The sequence below is a fragment of the Antechinus flavipes genome, chromosome 6 (genome assembly GCF_016432865.1).
Source record: "Antechinus flavipes isolate AdamAnt ecotype Samford, QLD, Australia chromosome 6, AdamAnt_v2, whole genome shotgun sequence".
Lineage (NCBI taxonomy): Eukaryota > Metazoa > Chordata > Mammalia > Dasyuromorphia > Dasyuridae > Antechinus > Antechinus flavipes.
In genome coordinates, this window is record NC_067403.1 from 192,836,006 (window position 1) to 192,859,585 (window position 23,580).

Here is a 23,580-nt window from a genome sequence, read left to right on the forward strand (position 1 = left end):
ATTAAAGCTAAAAGCCACCTTAGAACACAAAACAATGGCAGAGCTGGAAGGAGCCATACCATAAATGGGTATATCATAACCTCTCTGCGCTCCTTCCCTCATCTGTAAAATGAGAAGGTTGGAATAAGACATAGAAGTTGCTTAATAAATGTTTATTGATTGGTTGATTGATGAAGGAAGCTAGAGATTTTAAGAGGCAGAGATGAGGAAGGAGGTCATTCTAGTCGATTGGAGACAGCCAAAGCAAAGAGAGACAGGAGATAGAATTCCAAGATCGGGGAACAGCAAAGAAGTATCCTATGGTATCCTAAATCACAGCACTTTCTGCTAAGTGCACATGAGCCAAGAATTTGTTTTATTTGCTGCATGTTCTCAATTTTTATGTTTTTTAGAAGGTACCTGATAATATTTGCATCCAGTCTTCTTCAAAGGCCTAGGTTGTTTCCACTGACCAATATTTTATCTTATTTTTGCAAGGCAATTGGAGGTAAGTGAATTGCCCAGGGTCATATAGCCAGTGTTAAGTGTGTAAGTTCAAATTTGAACTCAGGTCCTCCCGCTCTAGCTGTTATGCCATATGACTGCCCCACCTAAGTTTCCAAAACAATCCCAACCATATAAGAACACAATGATTCTAATCTACTTAGTCTGTGCCATACCAATCAAACTGCCAGGAAATAACATTATAGAACTAGAAAAAAAAAATTCAACCAGAAAAACAAAAGGTCAAGAATTCCAAGGGAATTAATTAAAAAAAAAAAATTCAAAGGATGGTGACCTAGTTGTATTACACCTAAAACTATATTATAAAGCAGTGATCATCAAAACCATTTGGAATTAGCCAAGAAATAGAATAATTGATCAGTGGAATAAGTTAGGTTCGCAAGACCCTGTAGGTAATGACTATAGTAATCTAGTGTTTGATATACCCAAAGATTCCAGCTTCTGAGATAAGAACTCACTGTTTGACAAAAAATTTTTGTTACACTGGAAAATAATACAGCAGAAACTAGGCATTGACCAACATCTAATACCTTATACCTAGATAAGATAAAAATATATTCATGATTTAGACATAAAGGGTGATGCTATTAGCAAATGAGGAGAATAAGGGATGGTCTATCTCAGATCTATGAAGAAGGAAGAATATATAATCAAAAAAGAACTAAAGGAAATTATGAAATGCAAAAGGGATAATGTTCATTATATTAAATTAAAAAGGTTTTGTACAAACAAAACCAATGTAGGAAAGGTTAGAAGGGAAAGAGAAAGCTAGGGGGAAATTTTTACATCCATTGTTTCTGATAAAGATACATTGCATGTATCAGAGTTCCCTCTTGAGCTCTAAATTCATGAAAACCAAAATATATAGAGAATTAACTCAAATTTGTAAGCTATAAGCCATTCTCCAATTAATAAATGGTAAAAGGAATGAAGAGACAATTGTTAGGTGAAGAAATTAAAACCATTTCTAGTCATATGAAAAAATATCTAAATCACGATTGATTAGAGAAATGCAAATTAAAACAACTCTGAGGTACCACTTCAACTCTCAGATTGGCTAAAATGACAAGAAAAGATGATGATAAATGTTGGAGGGGAAATGGAAAAGCTGGAACGCTATTTGTTCCATTGTTGGTTCCAAATGGTTCCAATGGTGCATTGTTGATGCATCTGTGAATTGATCCAACCATTCTGGAGAGCAATTTGGAACTATACCAAAAAGGTTGTAAAACTGTGCATAGCCTTTGATCCAGCAGTGTTTCTATAGGATCTATATCCCAAAGAGATTATTAAAGAAAGAACAGTACCCACATGTACAAAAATTCTAGCAGCACTTTGTTGTTGTTGTTGTTGTTTGTTTGTTTGTTTGCTTGGCTTTTTTTTCTTTCACCTTTTGATCTGATTTTTCTTATGCAGCATGACAAATATGGAAATGTGTTTAGAAGAATTGCATATGTTTAGTCTATATTTAATTTCTTGCTCTCTACAGAAGAGGGTGGAGAGAGGGAGGGAGAAAAATTTGGCACACAAGCTTTTGCAAAGGTGAATTTTGAAAACTATTTTTGCATGTTTTCAAAAAAATAAAAGGCTATTTTAAAAAATACAATGATTCTTTTGGGTCTTTAACCCACCATTCCATGAATAAGCCAGGAATTCATTTTTTGAAAACTGGTCGGCCAGAAAGAAAGTTGTGGTCATTTTTTTTAGCCTGCCAACAATAAGATACTCATTTTTCCAAGGGTCAGATTGAAAAGACTAAAGTTTGTCTTGTAAACTTGCTCTCTGAAGTGCTCTTAACAGAAAATAGAAAGGGGAACAGAAGGAGAGGAATGAAAAATTTCAAACCAATTAAATCCTGAACATGAAAATCCTCCCCTTTCCCAGAGGTAAATAAATGAAAGTTGTTATTACATTTGTCATTAACTCAGGCTTCACAAAGTACTTAGTTTTCCACTTTTTCATGATAGCTACTGCCTACTTGCAACTTGAGACCACCTTGAAAATAAGCAGAATAGCAGAGTTGCTGCTTGGAAACAAGATATTAGTCAGGGATGGATGGAACTGGAAATGGCCAGGGAGGGGGGGAGGGGGCATGACAGGATCCTTATCTAACTCAAACATTGCACAGATACCAGAAATTTTGCTCATTCTACCTACTTCTGGTCACATTCAAACAAATCCTTCATATTACTCACTTCTTGTTTCTCATATTTTCTCTCCTGTCTCTATTGCTACTGTTACAACTCTTGATCTCCTCCACAGAACCATCACTTGAATAATTCAACCAGAGACAGAAATAACTGAGGTAAAAATGTCTTTGTTTTTCCTAAAAGGAGAAAGGCCTGGTAGTGGTTTCTCTTCCTCAACAAAATAGGCTATACACAGTTTCACACACCTTTAAGCATATTTTCAAATTGTTCTCCAGAATGGTTGGAATCAGTTCACAGCTCCACCAACAATGCATTAGTGTTCCAGTTTTTCCACATCCCCTCCAACATTTATCTTTATCTTTTCTTGAAATTTTAGCCAATCTGAGAGGTGTGAAGTGATACTTCAGAGTTGTCTTAACAAAACAAATAGTCTCAAAGTTATTCAGGGTTCTGTAGGTTCCCTAAAGTAGCATCTTTAAATTAATTATTATACATTTCTACTCATTCACCCCAGCCAACAAAATATTCTCCAATGTATAGACATAATGTCTATGTATTATTTTGCATTGTAATTATTTGATGCATGTATCAGAGTTCCCTCTTGAGCTCTAAATTCATGAAAACCAAAAACACAGTATATGATACATAGTAGCCACTATTTAAATTCTTATTCTCTTCCCTCTCTCTCTAATTGGTCCTAGTTCTCTCCTTTGAAACCAAGCAAAATGAATCTATAGGCAGTCACACAGAGCAGTGGGTAGAACTCTAGGACTAGAGTCAGGAAGACCTAAATTCAAATTCAGCCTCAGACATTTCCTAGCTATGTCACCCTGGGCAAGTCACTTAACCCTGTTTACCTCAGTTTCCTCATCTGTTAAATGAGCTGGAGAAAGAAATTGCAAACCACTCTAATATCTTAGCCAAGAAAACTCCATATGGAGTAATGAAAAGTCCCACATGACTGAAACAACTGAACAATAAAAACATTGGGCACTGTGCTAAGTTATGCTAAAAGAAATTAATTATTCTTATAGATGAAAGCCTTTTAAATACGTGAACACAATTATCATGTCCCTCCCAAACTCTTCTCTTCTGCAGGCTATTTATTCCCAATTCTTTGATCCTATCTTTACATCATCTTCAGTGCCCTTAACTTGCTGATTACACTACTCTAGATTTAGAATATTAAAGGTAGAAGATATCTCAGTTGATTATTTGGTTAAAATTATCATTGAAAGGAATCTCTTTTAAATCATATCCAACAAGTGATCATCCAGGCTCTGCTTGAAGGCCTCCAAGAAGAGATCTACACCTTTAGAGACAGGACATTAACCTTTTGGACAGCTCCAACTGTTAGGAAGCTTTTCCTGATATCAAGCTGAATTTGGCATTTTTCATATACACTGTAGTTTATCAATGTCAGCTACAGTGTAGCCAGAACTGAATACAATATTCTACATGCCATCTGATCAGTTAGATGCTGTAGACTTTCTTAATATTTCTCTCTTAATCACATAAGCTAAATGGTAGGAATTACTCAGAGTTGAGTATTAACTAGATTGAAACATAGGAGATAAATAGAAGCAAAGGATTCCTGGGTAGGAAAGAGAAAATTAGGAATGGTTAAAGTTATAAGCACAAGGAATAAAATATTAATTATGGAAGTTCAAGCAAGGTGGCCACAGACTTTTTGAATATGATGCTTTCCTGGCCTATGAATTCATATTACACAGGCGTTCATCTATGGAAACCAATCAGAAAATTATTAAAGCTAGAAAAGAGTTTAGCTATCTAGCCTAAATGAAGCCAATCTACTTGCCTATATTTCTGCCACCATGAATTAGTTTTTGAGTTGGGACCAAACCCTAAGCGTCCTGATGGGGATTAATCATTCCAGTTTATGTCACAGTTGCTTCTGCATGTTATAGAGCCACTTGTAGTGTGGAAAGCAAACTAGGCCTCCTCTGTTATTTTGTTGAGTCTTTATTGTTCAAAGTAGTCCTTAAAGATAGTAGTTCATGTTCAAAAGAGATGAGATTGCGTGCAGAACAAGAATCAATGAGTAGATATTACAAGAAAGCAAATTTTGGACTCATCTGCAACCCAGATAATTCTCTCCTCTGAGTAATTCCTACCATTTATTTTCCATATCTCTCTACCTGTTCCAGAGCTAGAGAATGTTGCTGAAAGAAATCCTGAAAACATGATGACTTCATTCAATTAATTATGCTAACTAAAGGCACTTAGGTCCTTTTTGTCTTTTTATTCATTTCTTATTTATTCTCCCACCTTCCCTACAATATCCATTCTAAATCTCTTCAAGTTCCCAACTCCAATCCATCTTCCCTAACTCCTAGTAGAGGCAAGGGTTTGCCTCTAACTTTACTGAGTAGAATGGGGCCATATTGTCATGAGTCCTTTCACCTCCAGACCCATTTTCTTACCTTTTTAGCTGAAGAGGCAACTTTCCTTCTTACTAAAGCTAAATATTACCTCTACTTGTACCCTTGATCTCATTCCTTTCTGTGTTCGCTCTTCATTTGCTGTAATAATCATCTCTCTGTTCTCTCTCTCATATCTTAAATATTTCCCTTTTCAATAGTTGCTGCAAATCAGATCAAAAACAGGTTCAAGTCATACCCAACCTAAAAGAAGTTTCCCTAAATACTGCAAATTATAAACCTGGGAATTTGACTTAAAATCTTGGGGGGAAACTACAGAATTTATTCATTAAAAATTTTATTCATTAGTATCTACAAAGAACCATCATAGCTTCATCAAAAATTGATTATGCTAGACTAGCTTCTTTCCTCCTGTGACAGGTTAACTAGATCAGTAGACCAGGGTAATTCTATAGTTTTGGTTTATAGAATCTCAGTAAAGCATTTGACAAAATTTTTCATGCTATTCTTACATACAAAGTTGGAAAATAATGCCTAGATCATAATAGATATATTCAGAATCAGTTGAATTCTCACACATAAAAGATACTTATTAATGCTTCAAATTCAATAAAGAAAGAGGACTCTGGCCCTGTAACTAATTAACATTTTGAATTAGTGAATCAGATAAAGACATAATTGTCATTTTTATTAAATCTTCATATGGCAAAATACTGGCAAGGATAGCCAACAAATTAAATAATAAAGTTAGGATTCAAAAAGATTTTGACAACCAGGAATAGCAGTTCTTATAGTATGAGGAGCCCCAGGGAGAGCCTTTCAGTGGGTCTGCAAAGTCAAAATTATTTTCCTAATAATATAAAGACATAATTGGCCTTTTTCATTCTTGTTCACAGGAATATAAAAGCGAAGTTTTCTAGAGGCTATACAATCTGTAAATTAAAGATTTAGCAGCGAAAACAAATCATAATACTTTATCTGCAGAATACTTGTATTTTTGTTTTACAAATGGATGAATATGAAGATGTGACTAGAATTATTTGGCTTGTATTACTCAGATATTACTACTACCAAGTAATCATCAAATAAGAACTTTTATGCAAATGCTTGGTAATAAACATAAGTGGTACTAAAATATTCAAAGTACTGAGTAACTTTTTTGAATTTCCCTTGATTTATCAAGAAATAACCCTGTTGACATTAGCACTGATGATACAAAAGTCATGATGGTTAATACTATTGGTGTCTTAACATGAATAAAGGTAGTAACATTGAATTGTACTAGTCATCATCATATTCTTCACTGCCACAAAGGGGACAGTGGTGGGGAAGGATGGGGGAGGGGAAGAGAAAGGGAGAGAAAAAAGGACAAGGGGGAAGAGGGGGAGAGGGAAAGAGAAGAAGAGGAGAAAGGAAGAAGAAAAAAGAAGGAAAAAGAACAAGAAGAGGAGGAGGAGGAGGAAAAGAAGAAGGAGGAGGAGGAATAAGAAGAGGAGGAGGAGAAGGAGAAGGAGAAAGAGGAGGAGGAGGAGGAGGACGAAGAGGAGGAATAGGAGGAGGAATAGGAGGAGGAGGAAAAGGAGGAAAAGGAAAAGGAGGAGGAGGAAAAGGAGGAGGAGGAAAGAAGGAAAAGGAAGAAAGGAAGGAAGGAAGGAAGGAAGGAAGGAAGGAAGGAAGGAAGGAAGGAAGGAAAAGAGAAGAGAAGAGAAGAGAAGAGAAGAGAAGAGAAGAGAAGAGAAGAGAAGAGAAGAGAAGAGAAGAGAAGAGAAGAGGCAGGGAGGGAGGAAAGGAGAAAGGGATGAAGGATGGAAGGGGGAAAGCAAATAAATGTTAAAATATCAGTTTAAACTTAAGAATTTCCTTGATGAAGCAATTAAAACATTAGTTTTATAATATCTCAACCTTGAGAACTTATCTCTTTAATATTGTGTGACAAAATCATAAGTATTCATAAAACACTTGTGGTACATACTGTACCTACCAATTATTTCAAAGAAAAGCTCAAACTGTTGGGTTGAGAGTTAAACTATCCTCTTTTATTCATGGAATATCATTTTTTAACTTAAAAGAGCAATTGGTAAAGTATGGATATTTAGAGTCATATTTAGCAGACATTTTTTTTAAATGAAAGAAGTAAAGCCATTCCTTCAAGGAAAACAACTGACCATAGTTGTTGCCGATTACAAAATTTTATTTTTCTAATGCAAATTGAAATTTTGGAAAACCTAGAATCACCTAATACTTAGTGATTTTTCCCATGAGATCAGTGAAATATTAAAGGATGTGATTTTTTTTTAATGTCTTTACAATTTGGAACAGATTGTTTCACTTTTGCCTCATCTATACAGCAAGTATGATGGTTAACTACACCTCTTAGACTTATGTGAGATTCAAATGGGATAATATCTATAAAGATGAAAATGGGATAAACCAATATCATTCAATGCATCAATTGTCCATTATAGCTTACAACACATCCATGGCTTCCAAATCTCTATCATTTTGCCATTTATAAATTCTCCATAAAGGAGAAAGAAAAAGAGAGAGAGAGAGAGAGAGAGAGAGAGAAAGAATACACTCAACATAATGGAAGCCTCCTGTCTTGTTCTATTGGTGTCTCAAGGATACTGACCATCGGACATCCTACCCTCTGACTTCTGACCTCTGACTAGATCCACCTCCTTTCCTGTTCATGCATAAACTTGCACACAGGTTTAAATATGAAAAAAGCGCTCTGCTCTCCGAGAAAACTCAGCTAATAATGTTAATATGAGTTCACAATATTATTGAAAAGAAAGTACTTTGAAAACTTTAGAATTAAAGACGTGAGTTTTTAAATTTCCATTCTGCCCATATGGAGGGGCAGATCAATATGCCCTCTAGAGGCCACTTTTATCAATAAGATGAAGTGAGAGTTTAGAAGAATGGGCTAGAGGCGTGGTTCATCCTTAAATTCTCCTATAAAACAAGCATAAATAACAACAACAAACTTTTTCCCACAGTGAATGGTCAAGGACCTATTTGTAGCTCCACCCCCATGGTGGTTACCATAGCTACTCCAGCCTTAGCGTCCCGCCCCTAGCTAGCGGATAGTTCAGTCGCCTAAGCAACCAACCCAAATCGTGGAAGTGGAGGCTTCTATTTCGCTCGGCATTTTGGGTTTTGTAGTTCCCATAAGGCCTTCCTCTCGCTTGATGAGATTGGTTAAACTACTAGTCCCAGAAGGCTGAGCGTGCACGGGCGGCCCCGCTGTCATGCCTGGGCGGTTCCTGGAGCAGAGCGTGGAATTGGAGGGAAGGAAGATGGCGGCAGCACACAGTGGTAGGGGACCGGCCTTGGGTGCGAAGTTACCCCTGCGGCTGCTACTGGTCTTGGTTCTGGGGTTGCTGTGGGCGCCCTCGAGAAGCTGGGCGCATGGGGGCAAGTACTCGAGGGAGAAGAATGAGCCCGGCACCCCCCCGAAACGCGAGCCCGGGACCGAGTTCCGGATGGAGAAGCTGAACCAGCTCTGGGAGAAGGCGAAGCGGGTGAGTCCGTCGGTGTGTGGGCACTTACTGAGCGCCTGCTGTGTGCAGGCTCCATGCAAAGCGGCACGGGCACCGGCCGTAACATCCCGGGGCACAGAACGGGCAAGGGACTAGCCCAGGATCCCACGGCGCGGGGGCACAGCTTCGACTTGAACCCTAGCCAGGGCTCCTAGGATCCAGAGCTGGAGCAGATCTTGGAGACAAAGAAACTGAGGCTCTGGAGTGAGGTAGGGGAGCGTGGTTTTCCCGGAGTATCCCAGGCAAGAACAGAGAAGGACTTCGAGTTCTAGTCGCCCATTTTACAGGGTAAGAAGTTGAGGCTGGGAGAAGAAAAATTACTAGTCCACGGTCAGAAGGACGGACTCATACTCTAGTCCAAGGTTCAAAAGGATTTAGAGTTGAACTGGAACCTTAATGGTCATCCAGCCCGACTCTCAAATTTTGCAGAAGTGGAAATGATCTCAGATAAGAGAAAACTTTTTAAGTCTTGATTCCCAGGTGTATAGTGTAGGCGTCAACCAGTGAATCCCTAACATTTATTAAGTGCCTACTGTGTACCAGATACTGTGCTGAGTGTTGATATGAGGAGAAGGCCTGGGAAGAGCCAGGAATTAAACCCTCATCACTAGCCAGCTCATGTATTTTTTTTTTTTATTAAAACTTTATTTGTATCTTTAGATTAAGAAATACAGTAACCCATCATACACAACTCAGCTCCACTCTTAAATTGCTCTACTAGAGATGACATTTTTAAGAATATTGATGTTTTTATAAGAAGTAAATAGTTTGAGGAATGGATTAAGGATTAGGTCCCTTACATAAGTTTTTAGTGTTTTCCTTTTATTCTGGATCTTTTATATCAAACTTTTCATTGAGTTCTGGTCTTTTTGTCATAAACCTGAAAGTCTTTCAGCTCATCAAATATCCACTTGGTTTTCTTTAAGAATTATACTCATTTTTGCTGAGTAAGGTATTCCTGGATGCAACCTCAATTTCTTTGTTCTTCAAAATATAAAGTTTCAAAAGCTGTGATCTTTTACTGTAGAATTTACTAGGTTTTGTGGAATCCCTGACTTCAACACCACAGTATTTAAATAGATTTTTTTTTCTTGTTGCTTGCAATATTTTTTCTTAACCTGGGAATTCTGAAGCTTGCCAGCTGTGTATTTCTATGACTATCCACAGGTGAGATTTGGCCCCTCTCTTAGTCAGTTTGCTCCCCATCTAAATTCCAGGATATAACCTATCACATGCAGGGGCTATTTTCTTATTCCCCATTCATCTCTTCAGTTTATGACACTTTGTATGTAATCTTCCCTTCAGAAACATCACATTCCATCAAGTTTGCCCCCTTCCTCTTTCATTGGCTACTTTTCTGATTCCTTGATGGTTGGGGTCTCTTCCCAGCCCTTTAATGTTGGCTTTTCCCAGAGGTTTGCCTTAGGTCCTCTTCACTTTACTGCGTCTGTTCCCTCTTGAGTGTTAAGTTAATCCCTCTCTAGTCCTGATCATCCTGAGCCCCTGAAGTGCATTTTCACCTCCTCTGGCAGGACCTCACCCTTCCCCAAGCCTAGCTTACCATCTTTTCCCATAAAGCTGCCGACCTTAGTGTTCTCTCTGCACAAGTGCCATCCTAAATCTTGAAGTTGTCTCTGACACCTTCCCCTCCCTTACTTCCCCTATACAGTGCAGTCTTATCGACCTGGCCCCTTCATCTGTTATTGCTGCTGCCATTCTTGTATCTCCTACCCTCCCCACTTCAACAGGAAAGCCTTCCTACTCCCTCCCTTGATCTGCTTTTCTGGCCCTTGTTTTGTGCTTTTCTTGTGTTTTCATAGATTGTGGCTTTCTGTTAGTGCAGTTCAGGACCACATCCCACCTTAACACAAAAGAATTCCAGAATGTCAGAGGGGGAGGGCCCTCTGGTCTTATTTTAGAGATTTGTGAATTGAGGCCTTGGGCAGAGATGTCTCTCCTTGGATCATGCGACCTGTTGCTGGCAGAGCTGCTCCCAGATTTAGGCCTTCTCGCTGAAAGAGCTCTGGATGCTTTGAAGAATAGGAACAGCACAGGGGAGAGTCAATAAAGGACTTTACTGTAAATAGGAGACTTAAAGCAACAGAGGAAAGATTGGAAGTTTGAACTTGTATTGATGTGGGACCAAGATATCATTAATTAAATGTGGAAAACCACAGTATCTTAGAGGTGAAAGGAACTCTAAAGGTATTACCTTACCTGGCTCAACAGTTTCCTTTTGAGTTAAAAGGGAGGCCCTCCCAGGGTCCCCCATTCCATTCAGACAATAACAGCTCTCCATTGTTCTGACCACTGCCTCCCTCAATCTGCCCTTCCTTCATTGTTCCCTGTCTTGATGTTTGGCACAAGCTCTTTTGAGCCTGGCATTGGCAAAGATTATAATTGTCCTTTTATCTATGAGAAGAGTAAGATCCAGAGAAGGCAAAACTGTTGTGTTTTGATGTCAGGAGAAGAATCTTAACCATAAAGAAACCTTAGGAACTGATGCAATAAGAGACATAAAAACACTTAAATTACTAATGTTGAACTCATTTTTATAACCCTTTTATGTTGGGTAGTGAGCAACTGTTTTGTAGCAAGGAGAAGGACCCCTTGAAGTGATTTCTGAAGGTCACGTACAGTTGGCAGGGGAGCTGCAGAACTGGCGCTGGACAAAGCCCAGGGCTTTTTGGACCCCTTTCTACTGAGCTTTATCATGTATCCAGCAATGTGCCAAGTGTTGTGGGGGAGAGAGAAAAGATAAGACAATTCATAATAAAGCTCTGTGGGATTCTGTGTTTAGGCTTAGGATGTCAGAGGAGGCAGTGTGAACAACAGGGATAGCTTCTGAATGGTCCTTAAAAGGTAGATAAGGTCTTGTAGAGGCAATGCTTGAAGGAGAAGACTGTGCCAGTGAGAGGGAAACCTGGAGAAAGAAAGTAGAATCCCACCTTTGGGACCTTGTGCTTAACCCCCTGGGTCTCCCTGGCCTGAACTTAATTTACTTGTCGGCTGTGAATAAGCAAGCCAGGTTTGGGGCTAATAAGGTGACTTCTCTTAGCTGCGTGGAGATAATGATTACCTCAATCCCAGCTCTCCAGGCAGAGATTCAAGGTTTTTTACAGTCATCTCTTACTACTAGGAAAGAAATCAGAGAATGCAAGAGCAGGAAAGGACTTTAGACATCCTCCATTCAGACCCTTTCATGTTCTAGCTGAGAAAACGAAAGCCAGGCAGCTGCAATCAGCATGGTTTTCCTGATTCCTATTCCCTGAATGTGCATGCAGGCTCCCAGAATTACAGGGAGTGCTGTGCTCAAGTGAGGTAATGGAGGTAAATCACTTTGCACACTTTAAAGCGCGGTATCAAACCTAGTTTTGTGGCTCTTGCTCATTTATCCAACTTCCCTCTTCTTTAGGCCCATTTAAATCCCATCACTTCGATGGAGTCAAGACCACATTGATTTCTCCACTTTATCATCCGGTAACATGACTTAGATGAGCGTATATGGCACATGGTGCCACCAGCTAATCTTTGATGTCATCACAGGCCCTAAATAGTGTTGGGCAGAGCAGACTAAAATGGTCCTAACTGGGTTCTTGAATCTCTGCTTGAATCCAGTAGGACCCATCAAGCCGAAAAGCCTTTGTTTTATGGCTAATGGTCAACATTGTATCTGTCTTCTTAGGACAGCTTCTTTTTAAATTCAGAAAAAGCTTATCAACCCAAGGTTCAGGTGAAGACTTCTCATTTATCCACAGATGCTTCTAAATCCATCCATTAATCAGTTAATCAACAAGTATCTATAGATATCCTGCTATTTGCAGGGTTCTGTGATATAGTCTCTGAAGATACAAATACAGCCAGTATATGGAGGAGTTCAGATTCCAGAGGGAGGCAGGGAGATTACTTAAAAGACACAAAGAATCAATTTAAAAAGAATATATACAAAAGATTATAAAATAGCTCCACATGAGGTAACTTGAGAGGGAGACACTAAAAGATGCAAAGCTTTAGGAGAAAATGGCACTTAAAGTACCACAGTCTGTAGGGGCAGAAGAAGATCACAGCATTTAGCTTAGTCTTGGACACGTTGAAAGTATTAACGATATTAATTTATTGGTTCATTCTCGCATTCATTCAGCAAGTTTTTCAAGTCCTTTGCACATTCCACTGTATTTTTCCTATTTGAGTTTATGAGGTTGCGTTGGTAAAAAAAACATTGCAGCATGGAGCTGAGGTCCCTACTTCCAGAGGAGTTAAATTGAAAGAAGTTAGCAGCCGCCACATGTACTGAATACCTGTTATGTACAAGTGAGGAGGATTATTCAACAGATAAAGATTGAATGTTAGATACTTTGAGCACATAATGAAAAGATACAAGATTCGTAGAAAAGACCCTGATGTTGGAAAAGATTGAAAGCAGAAGGAAAAGGGAACAGCAGAAAATGAGATGGATAAATAGAGTTATGGAAACAATGAGTATGAGTTTGTTCAGAGGAGGATAGAAGGGCCTGGTGTGCTGGGATGCATGGACTCACAAAGATTTAGACCCAAATGAGCTAATGACTGAACAAGAAGCACGTCTGTGTATTTAGCCCTCTGCTCAGCAATGTCGATAGGCATGAAAAGAGATGACATGGTCATCTTGAGTTTGTAGTCTAGTGGAGGAAACTGTACTTAATAAAACCAGGATAATCTCATGTAAAAAGGAAGCGATTTACATGAATCTTGCCTCTTACCATAATAATACACATAGTTTAAGCATTGGGGGCCTGCAGGAATTCCTGGATTTGACACTTAGATCTTTTCCTTCCTTCCTTTCTACTACCTTTGTGGAATTTTGGGAAGTAGATTCTTGTCCTGGTACAAAGGGATTTCAAACCATTTAAATTAGTAGTTTTTGCCAGACATATGTGCTGCAAGCCTCATCATCATTGGGCCTTAGAGCTGGTGGTTTCAGCAGTGTCGGGAAGAATAGTCATGATGATTTGTCAGATTTTTGTAGTGCCTTATGGTTTACAAAACTCTGTGAGATAGACTCCATTTCACAAAGGGAAAAGCAGTGATGATCAGAGATAGGAATTATTTGATTAAAGTCACGCTGTTGGTATAGCAACTTGAGATGAAAATCTTGGTTTTCCCCATCCAGTCCAGCATCCCTGCCACTTGGCCATCCCATTTCTTCAAGAAGTAAAACCAAGTCAGAACAATTCCTTTAACATCTTTGACATTTGTGTATTTGTAGTTTTGCCTTTGATTTATTTATTCTCCTTAAATGTTTAACAGTAAGTTTTGCAGTAATTTCAGTAGTGATCTTTCTCTCCTTTAATATTGAGATGTCTGGCAGCCTAAGGTAAGAATGCTTCTAGACTTAAGGAATGCCCTTTGTCTACACAACTGGGAGCTCAGGAAACACAAAGACTCATTGATAGTTCCTTATTTTTTAATGTAGCTAATTTTAAAAATATTAAAAGGACAACATGACATTGGAAGGCATACTTGAAATCTCTCCACATAAAAAATGTGAAGAGTATGTTTTCTTTTGCTGAGCATAAAGCTCTCCCTAAAGCAGTTAAGATTGATTTCAGAATGCTCTTTATTAAGCATTTCTGATATCATAATTTGTTGACTCAATCATATGTTGATTTAGTTGTTCATTTGCTAGGAATGTCATTATATTTCCATCTCACAGTTGAAAAATTGAAGCAGAATGGTCAAATAATAAAAATAAGCCTGAGTCAAAAAATTAGAGACAAAACTTGAGTATTGAACTTGAAGACTGACTCACAAGCAGCTATGGCCAATTACTCAAATTAAGAAGATCATAGAGCCTCAAGAGGATCTGGTGCAGCCTTTAGCAGTTATTTACTATTCTTCCCTCCTGTGCTGAGCTCAGTAAAGGGGAAGATTCAAAAAGTTTTTAGCGACATGAAAAGTTTCCGGCTTCAAGTTTATACCTTCGTAAAAGAATGGGACACAAACAGAGATAACTAATTTGCTACTTTCTGAATAAATGAAAAAGCATTTGTTAAGCATTTGCTACCATGATGAAGGCTGGGTTCAAACAAAAAAGCAGAATCTGTCCCTGCTCTCAGGGAGCTCCTGTTTTAATGGGGTGAAAGAACATATTTCAGAATTTTTAACTGCAACATAGCTGGAAAGTTCCCAGAATCCTTTGAATGCAGCAAAGCTCATGGAAATCTATCTTCTCATATGTTGTTTCTTCTCATAAAACCATATTCATTTCTGCTTTGGGATCCTGTGCCCATTGCTAAGCCTTTAGTGGGAGTTGGGCTGCAGCCCCTACAGACGCTGCTGGGAGGGCCCCTCTCCATTGCTGTTCTCAGAGCTCTGGATTTCAGATTCTTGGGCTGTCTCCACTTGGGTGAGGGGAGAAGTTGTTGCCTCAGAGTACAGCAACTTTGCCTGGATTGCCCTATCTGCCCTAGATAAGGGTATTAGAAAACTGAGGTTGGAGAGACCTGAGAATCCAGGAAGGCTTCGTGGAAGAGGTGGCATCTTATAGCTTCATCTTCAGAACTAAGAGGAATTTTAGGGCCTTCATGAGAAGGCACAGTCCAGAGCACTGGACGTCTTTTTTTGATGAATTGTAAACAATTCTTGAGTTACCCAGGAAAAAACACTTTTCCATTCTTGTAATTTTCATTATTAATTTATAATTATAAAAAGAGCTGGAAAAAACTTAGAGGTCATCCCTTCCTCAAAGTGCCAATTCTGAGGAGGATGATGTGTGAGATCCAGAGAGATTCAGGTACTTGCCTCAGGTCACACAGCAAGGTGGGGCTTGGACTAAACCTCAGCACCCTCCATCAGCCCAAGCCTTTCCACTCACCTCCAAAGAGTGACCATAAATGTCACTTGTATATGGCAGATTGCCATGTACCATTTCTGATGCTCTTCCCACTCTAGAATTCAACAATGCTGTGTGCCTCTAGGAGTGTGAAGTAGATGCTAAGGCAGTACTCACTGTGATGCCAAAGCCAAATCAAACAGCAGCTGCGATGCTTACCATTCATCTTTACTTAAGTACAACTGGGGCAAATCATTTAAATCTGGCTCTTCCTCAGTTTCCTGATCTATAAAATGGGAATAATAATAGCACCTACCTCCTAGGATTGTTTTGAGAATTAAATGAGAATATTTTGCAAGCCATAAAGTGTTACATAAATTCTAAATCATCATCATCATCATCATCTTCATCCTATCGTAAAGAAAATATATTTTTCATCCAGAATCTGTGGTTCATAAGGGAGTTATTCCCCTCCTCCCATGGATTTAAATTGTGTTTTGAAGTTTTTACAGGATTATACTGATAACACTTAGAGTATTATAACATCTTTAACTTTAAAGAGACTTTAGCGATATCTCCAGATTGAATTTGATGAAACTGAGACCCAGAGAGATAAAGAGAATTATTGACAAATCATTTGAAGTGAGGGAAGGGGAGGGAAAAGTTCATTTTTTTTTCTCTTACTATTTGATTCTAAAAGTTATAGATCTTTTACTTTATATTTAATGTTTGACAGAGTCTTTTTTACATATCTGATTTATATTAACTAGCTCTTTTAACTTCTAACATTTTAACTTCTAATTAATAAGAAGTAACAAAAAGTAGATGACTACTCTACAGTTAAATTTTAACCATTTGTGTACTTTTCTTTTGCATTATGCTCTTAGTGATAAAATGCAATTATTGTAATAATGTCTTTGTCCGAGAACTATGGTAAGTTAAAGATGACAGTTTCTGAGAGGTAAACAACAAAAGTAGGATTTTTAAAAGCAGTGTTAAGTTTATCCTTTTTTTAAATCTAAGAAATGAGTGGTAGCATGCTGTAATGAAAGAACCACTGTCTGAGGCTCCAGGAAGCCAGAAGTTTCATTTCTTGACCCTGGACATATACTTGGGGATTTTCTGAGGCTCAATGCATAAAATGAAAAGATTAGACTGGGATGGCGCAAGGCTCTTAAAGTCTCTTAAAGTCACCCTTTCTGTAAAGGGTGCCACAATCAGAGAAGTAGAGCCTCCGGGAACAGGAGATGAGAGCACCCCTGCCCTGTGCCTTGCTCAGATCAGTCTGTTTGATGTCTTCCCCTCCCAAGGGTCACAGCCTCTGGAAGGCCGGGGGCCTGTCCAGAGCAGAGTGACCAGGATGCTACCCAGAAATTGTTCATTTGCTAGGGATGTCATTATATTTCCATCTCACAGTTGAAAAATCAAAGCAGAATGGTCAAATAATAAAAATAAGCCTGAGTCAATTCAATTGCAATATGGCTGTAGTACAGAATGCTAGAAGTACCGTAGCAGCAGGAAATAAGATAGAAAAAAGAGATCATGTTAGCCCAGCCGGGAAAGCAGGGCAGCTGAAGTACAAGCTCAAGAAGGAGCAGGGAGAATTTTCTAGGAAGTCTCACAGGGCTTCTGGGTTGGATACTTCAGCAGTAGAGAGCACGCCATTTAACTGATAGTAAAATCATGGAATTGAGACTTGGTCCTGTAATTCTACCTATGGAGCAGTCATTGGTTGGAAGGGAGGCAAAGATCTAGACAGAACTAAGACTGGAGAAGGGACTGAAGAAGTGGAGATGCTGCGAGAGTTGTGTTTACACATTTGAGAGTCAGTCTTGATCTTTAGAGATCAGTCTTGTTCTTTTTGACTCTGGGAGGCCAGAGTAGCACTTATCAAAGAGGCAAATTTGGCTTGATGTGCATTTAAAGCAAAAAGGCACCGCTAGTCAGGGTGGAATCATCTTGCCTCATTCATTGCCTCATGACCATTTATGGAAATGTCATAGACGGCATTCTTTGGTCTATTGATTGAATTACTTTGCAGCCACGGTCTCTTCCAACTCCAGAATGTTCAAAAGAAAGATGCTTATGTTCCAAAGGGAGAGTCAAGTTATCCCCTATTCCCTTTATGGTGCCCCTAACATCAATTGCCTGTCAGGAAAAAACCCAGACTGAAATTCCTTTGCTACCTCTGTTGCTCCTACAGTAAGCCTTTGAAGCTTGAGGGGATAGTCTGTAATGTTAAAGGCTTAACCCCTAGCTCAGGGCATGGCTTTTGTAAATGTTTGCCAACTCCATGGCCATTGACCACTTTTTCTTCACATTCTGTGTGATGAACTGCAGGTTGCATTTCTCATGGCCATGACTCATAAAACAAAATACCTCAGGTAAGATATGATTTGATTACAGAGACACTAATCATAAAAAAAAATTTTTTAAACAGTATTTTTAATCCAGTCTTAGGGCAATCGGGATGAGAACAGGAAATTGAAATAAACTGGGCTTCAGTATTACAAATCTGCTTATCAATCAGGGAACAAGATTTTTGCAAATCAGACTGAAAATAGGCTAAAGTCAAATTATAAAATCGTTATAGGATGTAATCAGATAGGTTTCATACTTGGCAGCTATGTGGAATTCAACTTGATCCACTCCCCATTTCCCAAGCTTGTGTTGCATTTTCCTCCCTAGCTTGCCCCTGTGTTATACAAATCCTATGCCTTTGAGGTCCAACCCAGCTGCTTCCTCCTCCAGCAAAACCACTCCTGAAGGGCCTGCCTACAAGTGATCTCTTTCCCCACTGAACTCCTCTCCTAGCACTTGTCATGAAACAGCCGTTTGGCACAATTTAGGATTACAAGATTTGGAGGCAAATGTTTAAAACCTAACGTCAACCCTTACTACCTCAGTAACCTCCACTTAGTTACTTTCTCTCTGTCTCAGTTCTCCTATCTATAAAATGGAAGTAAAACCTGCACTGCCTCCCTCACAGAGTTCCTGAGTATTAAATTTAAAAAATGGATGTGAGTGTTCCATAATCCTAAAAAGCCATATAAACATAATTAGATTTTCTTTAAGTCAACAATCAATCTTTATTCATCACCCCTAAAGCAGTCCCAGGGCAGTACTGGGGAGTATATGAGATTTTTTTGTGAAGACATGGTCCTTTTGAGCCTTAGGAATATAGAAGGCTAAGGCAGAAGCCCAGGCACCTCCCCTCGGGCCCTACAGCATGTGGCATGTGCACTAGAACAATACAGTGCACACACTGAGAACTCATGTGAGAAAGAAACATGGTTAAGGACCTGGGAGAGCAGGGGAAAAGGTTTGTGAAAGGAATAACATTGGGTTGAACTTTAAAACATTTCTGTGACTTATTTGAGGCCTCAAAGTATGTGGGAGGAGGTAAGAAGTGAGTAAGAAAGGGTAAGAGCCAATTTTATCCTCCAGCTCCTTTCTTTCTAGAGCTTGAGTGTAACTTTCTAGGGGTAAAGTTTCTCCCCCTATAACATGTGAGTTGTCTAAGGACTGAATCCCACCATTTCTCAGGAGGGAAGGAGAACACTAAAATGTGGCTATAGTCAGCAACATGAATTGGCCTTTCAACTGGGATCATTTCAGCTTGAATATTTAAATGTTGGGGAGTGCTGACCAAGGTTGGCTGGGCTAGATGCTATTCACAATAACTGGCCAAGAGATCTAATGGCTTCTTAAGATTGCCTCAAGTCTGGCAATGAAACCTTGTCATCAGCACAGGAAAGGATGCCTGACTCAGTTACTTTTAACAGCAGGATATGCATCTTTGTTGTCATTTATTGCCTCATCGTGTTAGTGTTTTTCAGCTGTATATATTTTATCTCTCCAGCTAGATTTTAAATACCATAAGAACAGGAAATTGTCTTATGCTACTTTTTATTCCTCATAGTGCATAGCTGTGCTTTCTGCATTGTAGATAATAAATATTTATTCATTGATTCAGTCAGGTATCAGCTTTCCCTACTTCTGCAGAGGCGTTTGCAGACGTCCCTCTGCAGATGGAGCAGGATGTGGAAGATCAAAGTGGGTAAATCCAAGGAAAATTGTTAATAGAGGCAGGAAGTCTTGGTTACTCCAGACAAAAGGGAACCAAGATAAATCTTAGTTCTTGATTAAAAACAAAACAAAAATGTTTTCTCTATCTGCTTGGGTTTATTTAGAACACAGATTTAGGATTAGATTGGCAATCACCAAAATGTATTCATGTGCACAAACATAATGTCACATTGTTATCTTGGGCTTTATATATAGCTGTGCTGCTCAGCATTTGCAGAAATTGCTGCACTGAGAATTAGCATTTGCCTTGATATGAGATATGAGCAAAAAAGAGCTGAGATGGACTGACCAGTGGCTGTGCTAAATGAGCTTCTTCCAAGGACCATCAAGCTCCCTAGTGCTTCCAGTATTCCATCTGTAGTCTAACTGTCAAAGGAGAGGGAGACAATAACAGCCTGTTCCAATGATGCCACATTGATCTCATTCATGCAGCCTTTGGACGAGGAGGCTCCATGGTCTCCAGCAATGGAGAAGATCCTTGAAAGCTGCAACTAGATTATTTCCTGTAAACTCTGTGTGATTAATATAAATATAAGGCCCACTAATAAGCTTATATTTTAGTATTTGATGGGTTTATACTGTCTTCGGGTCTTGTAGCAGTGATTGAATGAAATATAGCATTTCTTTACTTTGCTCTTCTCATAGACTCTTGGGATTTAAAACTCAAAGATCCCAACCTTACGTTTTTATAGAAATTGAGGCCCAAAAAGATTAAAGAATCTTAGATTTAGAGAAGAAAGGGCCTTGAAGCCCATCTTATCCATCCTCCCTTCTTTACAGATCAGGAAACAGGCCTTACAGAGGGTCTCACAGAAATAAGGGGAAGATCTAAGATTTGAACTCCAAATCATCTTCAACTCCAATCCAGCCCTTTTTACATAGCATTTTGTACCCTCATTGCCCTGATTTTCACCTTTATCATTTGTGATAATAATAATATAATAATATATTATATATACTAATAATGTGTTAATAAGAGAGGGATTTGCTTGCCTAGAAGAGGGATTTGTGTAACAAATAAATAGCAGACCTGGAATTTGAAGTCTAGTTGCTCTTGCCCCTAATTTTGGTTTTATTGTATTTCAGTTAGAGACCATAATAATGATTGATCTTTGAATGACTTTAGAGAACAACAGAGCATAAACACAAAAGAGTATATGGTTTTTAAGACTAGATTAGGAGTTTTGAGGAGAGGAAGTAATGACTCCCTTCCCCAGAATGAAAAGAACTATCATGGAACCCTAGATTTAGAACTTGGAGTTGTCTCAGAGATCATGCAATACAAGACCCTCATCTTAGAGATGAGGAATTGAGACCTCAAGGCCAGTGACTTGGCCAAGACCTCAGGGGTGAGAGAGAGCAAAGCCAGCATTTGAATGCCAGGCCTTGGCTCCAGAGGCTGAACTCTTCTGGACTTAGGCTGGCTTCCGCACTTGGGCCCTCATTCATCCATTGAGCACATGCTTACAGTTTCCGTGGATGTACAAAGCCAAGTGTCACCTCAGAGAAGGAGTGACTCTTGTTACGGTTCAGTACATCATGTCTAAGCCACACCTGCAATGCATTCTGGGAGCACATGGAAGCGCCTGTGAGGTATGAGAAACCATACCAATGGTAAAAGGGCTGCTTGTCTTGTAGGACCTCCTGCTGTGAAGGAGTCATGGAAAGGAGTGGAATTCATCCTCATCTGTGTGCTGGTTGACTTATCCCAGAGCAGGAAGCACACTGCCCTTTGAAGGGCACACAAAACCAATCTGAGGATCCCAGCCTTTTATCTCGGTTCCATTTCCTGGAGAAGATCCCCTGCCTGCACATAATAGTTTACAGGTTGTCATTGAGAACAGGAACTGTCTTTTATCCTCAGCATCTCTGGGGCTTAGCACAGTTAGACTGGATCTATAGAAGAAGCTTAATAAATGCTAGTTAATTCACTGATCATGAACTGTTCCCTCTTCACCATTTCTAGAATCAAATTCAAGAAAGAGCCTGCCTCCTACATGCCTGATACAGCAACCAGATCAGCATATGTGTAATGAGTTAATAGTGGTGGAGACAATTAACAATTTAAATTCTCTTCTGTAGTCAACAGAATTATACAATGTGTAGGAGAGAAACTGTCCATATGGCACTCATACTTCTGAGTATAAACACAGAGCCATCACTTTAGGGAGAGCTTCAAGATCCTCTGTGGAGGGTAAACTTCTGACACTATTAGTTTAGGATGTGAGGAGAGTTGTTCACCTTGTACCCTTTCTAATATCCTGATTTTATTTTCTATTACATATTTGTTTGGTTTCAATCACTACAATGTCTAGGTACTTTTGAATTGCATTGTCTGTGACAGTAAATTCATATTTTTCTTCTAATCTTTCAATAGCTGTTATAAAATTTCATCCACTATCAATTTTCTCCCAAGCTAGCATAGTTTAGCAATAGTGCCAAATATATTATGCACCAAATATATTGGTTAAACTACAGCTGCTTATCAAATCTTTCTGTGTTCTCATTTCTCAGCTTCATTTTTCTCCTATAAAAATGTCAGAACTCAATGTTGATCTGAAGATGCAAGAAAAGGATGAACTCAACTGGAAAAAAATGAAGGCTGAAGGATTAGATGATGATGGAGAAAAAGAAGCAAAGCTGATCCGCAATTTCAATGGTATAAAGGGGTTTCTTATAAGGAACATACATCTTGCTGGATTGTTATTTATAATTCAAAAAATACTAGTGATACCATTTTAGACTACCTTCCCACAAAGAGAGTGTTCAGGCCACAGGAAGTAATATTTCCTTGTTCTCCATCCTAGTCAGATGTTTACTTCTGTTGTGTTTACTTCTGAGCACCACAGTGTCCAAAGAATATTGATAGCCTGTACTCGAAGGGGATGAGCAAGATAATCAGGGCTGTGGGCATTTTGTCATAGGAGAACAATTTAAGGCTAAATTATTTTTAATAATGTTTTATTTTTCCAGTTTACATGTATAGTTTCAACATTATGTTTTGCAAAACTTTTTTGTTTCAAATTTTTCTCCCTCCCTCCTTTATCTCCCCTCTTTTCCAAGAAAGTAAGCAATCTGATATTGGTTAAATATGTGCACTCTTTTAAAACATATTTCCATATTTGTCACATTGTACAAGAAAAATCCGATTATAAGCAAAAATACCAAAAGAAGGAAATCCACATTCTTTCTCCATAGTTCTCTCTCTGGAGAAATCTTATCATCACATAATCTTGTTGTTGCTGTGTATAACTTACTTCACTCAGCATCAGTTCATATAAGTCTCTCCAGGCCTCTCTGAATTCAATGATCATTTCTTATAGAACAATAATATTTCATAGCTTTCATATACCATAACTTGTTCAGCCAATCCCCACTTGATCGGCATCCACTCAATTTCCAGATCTTTGCCACTACAAAAAGAGCTAGAGACATTTTTGTACATGTGGGTCCCTTTTTTTTTTTTTTTTTTTTTTGCTCTCTTTGGGATACAGGCTCAGTAGAGACACTGCTCAAAAGGTATGCACAGTTTGACAGCTCTTTGGGAATAGTTCCGAATTGTTCTCCAGAATGATTGGATCCAATCATATATAAATGATTAATTCAGAGAAGAGAAGGTTTGGTCATTTTCAAAAAATACTATCATTCAGAAATGAGGGTATAGTTATTCTTTGGGTGAGAAGGAAGATGAGTGGGCCAGAGCCAACTTGAACCTCTTTATAAGAGCTGATTTTCATTTACACTCTAGAAATCTTCAAACAGTTACAAATTGGAGTTTGATTTATTGCATTTTTTGTTGTCTAGATTTGAAAATGTTAATAACACAATTAAATTTTAAAATGTGCTATATAGGTCTTTTTTTTTCTTTTTCTTTTTTTTTTTTTTTAAACAGCCTTTTGTTAAACAGTTACAAGCACAAGTTGTTTAGGCCCAGTAGGTAAAAGTTCAAAAGTCAGGTTTCAGCTAATTTATAAAAAAGATATTATCTCTTGGAATGTGTGTGTGTGTGTGTGTGTGTGTGTGTGTGTGTGTGTGTGTGTGTGTGTGTACTTATATAAATATATATTTAACTTACATCT

General features: G+C 38.6%; 1 protein-coding gene across 1 annotated transcript in view; it reads left to right on the forward strand.

The window, feature by feature from the left end:
* The first annotated feature begins 8,295 nt into the window (after window positions 1-8,295).
* The window catches only part of LRPAP1 (LDL receptor related protein associated protein 1), a 41,255-nt gene continuing 25,970 nt past the window's right edge, over window positions 8,296-23,580 (forward strand). The window contains exons 1-2 of the mRNA XM_051964993.1: window positions 8,296-8,583; window positions 22,016-22,160. Of these exons, the coding sequence (XP_051820953.1) occupies window positions 8,311-8,583; window positions 22,016-22,160 (418 nt within the window). The 5' untranslated portion in view covers window positions 8,296-8,310. The remainder of the gene's footprint in view (window positions 8,584-22,015; window positions 22,161-23,580) is intronic.